The following is a 5052-nucleotide window of genomic DNA, read 5'->3' on the forward strand; positions in this document are numbered from 1 at the left end:
GGGTGGGTGGAAGGTCGCGTAGGCACTCACTGCGGGCCACAATCTCCCCCTGCAGCTGGTACCGGGCCAGGTCGAGCACCCAGAAGACGGCATAGTCCAGGAAGACCAGGAACAGCACCAGGAAGAGGTATCGGATAAGGCTGAAGATCTTCAGGATGTAAAAAAACTTCTCCCATCGGGACAGGAAGATGGAGCCTGAGCGGGGTCGGGAGGGTCAGGAGGAAGCTCCCCCGTTCTCCCATCTGTCCCAGAGCCCAGCTCCTGGGCATGTGTGCTCATTTGGAAGATGAAAAAGTGATGAGGACCATGGCAAGAATGAGAAACACTTCAGGTCCAGGGGCTCCGTGACAAGAGGTGCCGGCCCAGCGTTTCGCCTGAGCCCAGTGGCCCATTCCGTCTCCAGCAACTCTTCCTCCTGAGCATCCCTCACCCCTCACCTGGCTGCTCACCTCACAGGCAGTCCTCCCACCATCTTAATATTCACACTTCCTGCCCTTCCCCAGAAAGCCTTCCCAGCTTTATTTCCCTTGCTCCTGCTGTCCTGACTTCTGGGGTGCTCCCAGAAGCATCATCTTCCCCCTCTCTTTGTCTGAATTCTCCAAGGGTGTCTGTGTCCCCCTTCCAGACTGAGGGATCTTTTTTTTTTTTTGAGTTGGGGTCTCACTCTGTCGCCCAGACTGGAGTGCAGTAGCCGCTCCCGGCCACCGCAGCCTCGACCTGCTGGGCTCCGGCGATCCTTCTGCCTCAGCCTTCCAAGTAGCCAGAATTACAGGCATGCGCTACCACGCCCGGCTGATTTTTTTATTTACTGTAGAGATGAGGTCTCGCTGCCCAGGCGGGTCTCGAACCCGCAGGCTCAGGCAATCCACTCACCTCAAGCCTCCCAAAGGCGCGGGATTACAGGCTGAGCCACCGAGCCCGGCTGACTGAGGGATCTTTAAGGACCAGGATGTACCTCCCCCTCAGCCTGAAATGTCCTTAAGCTCTGGGTAGTCTCTCCTCCTTCTCGTCCTGCCCCAAGTCCAGCCTGAGCCCTGCTTAGGCAGGGGCTTAGAGTCAGGGCAGTGAGGTTAGGGATGCCCCCTACCTCCTTGAGTGCCCCTTCCTTCCCTGTTCTCAGGGACTCACCTGGCCGGATGTAGCACCTGGCCTCGTGAGCACTGAGCGGCAGCACTGTAGGCAGTCCTGCCAGGGAGCGGATGGCCTCCATGCGCAGGAATCGGTCAGTGATATAGATGTTATCGTAATGGTCCCAGTTCAGGTAACCGTACCGGTAAAATAGGGCTCTAGGGGAGTGGACAGCACATGAGGCCCCTCAGCACCCCAGACCAGACCCTACAGGGTACCCTGCTTCTGTCCCACCCCACAACTTCAGCCTCTTGGGATGCTGGGGGGATGGGCTAGTCCCTGCAGCCCGGCCCCGCCGGCAGCCCCTCACTGGAGGTAGAGAAGCATGAGCAACAGAGGTGTGGTGTAGCCCATGAGAGCCAGGGCCTCTCGGACATGGTGCAGCTTCAGGCTGACAGCCTCATGGAGGTCCACAGCTACTTGGGATAGGCTCCGAGAGGCATTGAGGTCCACAGAGAATTGGTGGGTGGCTGTCATGTTGAACTCAAACTCCTGGCGCACCCGGTTAATCAACTTCATCACGGCTGGGGTCAGCAGAAGCAGGGAGATGTGAGTAGGGAGAGTCAAGGGCGGGACAGAGCTGCACAACTGAGAAGGCCTGGCACAGCCCAGGGCTCACACAGCTCACGGACCCACCGGGATGCCCCCGTGCCTGGACCGGCGGTAGACTGAGAAGGGGACAAAGCACCCACATATGTGTGTCATCGCCACTGAGAGCTCAGCACCCAACATTGCACATGGCACGCAAAAATGACCCTAATGAGAGACCTCAGGGACCTGAGTATGGAGCAGGAGGCCCCGGTTCTGATCCCAGTTCCTGCTCTGAAGTCAGGCTTTGGAGAGGCACCTCCCTTTGCTCCCCTCAGTATCCTAATCTGTACAGCATGGATATTGGTCTGGGTAACCTCTTGGGGTCTTTTCCTTCCCTTGCATTCACTCTCTCTCTCTCTCTCTCTCTCTCTTTTGAGTTGGAGTCTTTCTCTGTCACCCAGGCTGGAGTGCAGTGACACACTCACAGGCACCACAACCTCGACCTGCTGGGCTCAGGAAATCCTTCCGCCTCAGCCTCCTGAGTAGCTGGGACTACAGGCACGTGTTACTACAGCCGGCTAATTGTTTGATTTCTTGTAGAAACAAGGTCTCACCAAGTTGCCCAGGTTGGTCTCGAACACCTGAGTTCAGACAATTCTCTCCCCTCCACCTCCCAAAGTACTGGGATTACGGGCATGAGCCACTGTGCCCAGTTCTTGCATTCTCATTTATGAACTGAGAGCACTCTGGGCCGGCAGTGGCCAACCAGGACAAGGGAGGGAGGCCACCGGGAAGTACCACATGTGGCAGGAGGGGTCACTCACGTGTGCCGATGGTCTCGCGCAGGAAGGGCTGGATGTACTTGGGGATGATGCAAAACACCTGGACCACTGGAAGCCGAGACTGCCGAATGTTAGGAGGGGGCAGAAACGTGGCCTGCCTCCCGCCTCTGAGACCCTCCTCTCATGAGGCCTCTTGACATTATTATTATTATTTTGAGTCGGAGTCTCCCTCTATTGCCCAGGCTGGAGGGAGTGGCACGCTCACAACCACTGCAGCCTCAACCTTCTGGACTCAGGCAATCCTTCCACCTCAGCCTTCCAAGTAGCTGAAACCACAGGCCTGTGCCACTACGACCGGCTAATTTTTTTTTATTTTTATTGTAGAGATGAGGCCTCGCCGAGTTACCCAGGCTGGTCTCAAACCCCTCAGGCCATCCTCTCACCTCCACCTCTTAAAGTGCTGGGATTACAGGTGTGAGCCACTGTGTCTGGCTGACCTTATTATTTTCTTATTCTCTGCATTTGCTCAAAACCTTGTAGCCTCTTCCCATTGCCCCTCCCCCAATGTTGGTCTCTTCCTATTATCCACCCCTCATATTAGGCCCAGCATGCTTGATTCCATAGTCATTCCCCTCCCATCATCCCCCGGGGCCTACCCTTCCGGCTGACTCCCACAGTCCCATCCCCCACCCCATCCCACATCCTTCTCACGGCTGGCAAGTCCGCAGAGCACCAATTTGAAGGGCATGAGCGCGTAACACAGGTGGTAGGCTTGTGGTATGACCTTCATACAGCTGTCCTTGGCATCGTCGAAAACCCGTGCGCACTTCGAGTAGGGGTTGCCCAGCTCCGCGTTGCACACGTCACCGATGTGCAGGAGCCAATACCACACGTTCCGCAGGGCCCTGGCTGGGGGCAGCTGTGGGGCTGGTACCCAGGGCCAGAGTCCTGCACCCTCATCTCAGGGATTTGGGGAGACAACAGCACAGTGCCCAGGGCTAGTAAGGCCTGTGGTCAGGGACCTGGCTATGCTGTATCCAGTGGGTACTAGTCAGCACCCAGGAGGGGCCCAACAAGGCCTGGACAGGGATGAGGGTGAGGAGACGAGGTGTATTTTTTTTTAAGGGACAGAGTCTTGCTCTGTTGCCCAGGCTGGAGTATATGGAGTGCAGTGGCACCATCATAGCTCACTGTAGCCTCAAGCTCCTGGGATCAAGGGATCCTCCCACCTTGGCCTCCCAAAGTGCTGAGATTACAGGTGTGAGCCACTGTACCCGGCCAAGACTGGGTGCACTTTGGCCCCCAAGATTAGACATGCTAATGTGCTTACCTACGTGCTTCACACCATCCATGATTGACCGAAAGTACTTGCGGACCCGGTCAGCCACCTCTTTGGTCCTTTGGGCAATGGCTTTAATCTTGTTCAGGGCACCTGAGGGGCAAAGGGCAGGGCACTGTGGAGCCTCCTCGACTGGGAGCCGGTTCTCACCATTGTCCCTGGGGCAGGCGTGCAGAGGGGACTGCAACCCTGGAGGTGGGAAGCCTGGATTCCTGGGTCTAGAGATGGTTAACCAGGCAGTGGAAGAGGCCAGAGGCAAGGAGAAGGGCCTCTAGCTACATCCAGAGTCCATCCGGGCCAGGATGTTTTGAGATTAGGGCGCAGCACCGGGAGAGAAGAATAAAGCCAAAGGACTGTCGAGCATGCAGGTCGAGGGGTCCATAGGAGCCTGTGGAAGACAGTGGTGGGGGTGGGGACTCACTGATGAGAGGCTGCTTGGCCCGTTCCAGCAATTCAGCCGTCTGGTTCAAGGCCAGCTCTGCCCCACAGGCCACCGCCTCGCTGGCCCGGGTGAAGTTGCGCAGGGTATTGGCACAAGGCCCTTGCAGCACCAACCCAAAGGCAGCCACCAACAGCAGAGCCCGGCCCTGTCCTGGGGGCAACAGCTCCCTCAGAACCAAGACTCCAGCCCAAACATGGCAGCAAGTCCCTTACCTAAGCCTTCAGAATATTTTCCTTAACCCGCGCCTCTGTCCCAGGATCCTCCAGCCTTAAGACCTGCCACCTCCCACTGGGCGCCAGACTCACTGGAGAAGGCCTGGGGCAGCAACAGGAAGACAGTGACTCGGACCTGGCGGGAGAATCCCAGGCCCAGGCTGAGGAAGGCGGCCAAAGTGAGGGTGCCCACCAGGCAGCCCCAGGGGCTGTGCCCTTCCACCAGCAGCTCCAGAAGCCCGTAGGCTGTGGCCAACGACAAGCCCAGGGTAAATCCCCCCACACTGCGAACCACGGCTCGCGCCATGCTAGACTCCTCCTCTCCCAAGGGGCGCACAACATCCTTCATGACTTTGGGCATGGCTGCTGAGACCCAGTGCTAGCCCGTCTCCAGGAGATGCTCCCAGGTTCTATGTTCCTGGAATCTCTCACCATGTTCTAAGGTTCTGGAGTGCTTTTACTGTGTGTCTTGGAATCCCTTACCCAGTTCCAAGGACTGGCCACTCATCTCCTTCTTCGCATCTCAGAGCAAAGGGATTAAAAGACACAGAGCTCAAACCTAGGCTGGGAGTGAGGCAGAGGAGACAGGCAGCCCTGCCCATCTCTCACCAGAGGAGA

General features: G+C 57.4%; 1 protein-coding gene across 1 annotated transcript in view; it reads right to left on the bottom strand.

Moving 5' to 3' along the window:
• DCST2 (DC-STAMP domain containing 2) overlaps positions 1 to 4874 on the bottom strand; it is a 12230-nt gene extending 7356 nt beyond the window's left edge. The window contains 8 exon segments of the mRNA XM_021707799.1: positions 31 to 195; positions 1129 to 1286; positions 1439 to 1652; positions 2484 to 2549; positions 3153 to 3350; positions 3772 to 3873; positions 4202 to 4372; positions 4528 to 4874. Coding sequence (XP_021563474.1) covers positions 31 to 195; positions 1129 to 1286; positions 1439 to 1652; positions 2484 to 2549; positions 3153 to 3350; positions 3772 to 3873; positions 4202 to 4372; positions 4528 to 4795 — 1342 coding nt within the window. The 5' untranslated portion in view covers positions 4796 to 4874.
• Between the last annotated feature and the right edge of the window lie 178 nt (positions 4875 to 5052).

The sequence above is a fragment of the Carlito syrichta genome, unplaced genomic scaffold (genome assembly GCF_000164805.1).
Source record: "Carlito syrichta isolate Samal-C Ts95f unplaced genomic scaffold, Tarsius_syrichta-2.0.1 Scaffold126413, whole genome shotgun sequence".
In the NCBI taxonomy this organism is placed as follows: Eukaryota; Metazoa; Chordata; class Mammalia; order Primates; family Tarsiidae; genus Carlito; species Carlito syrichta.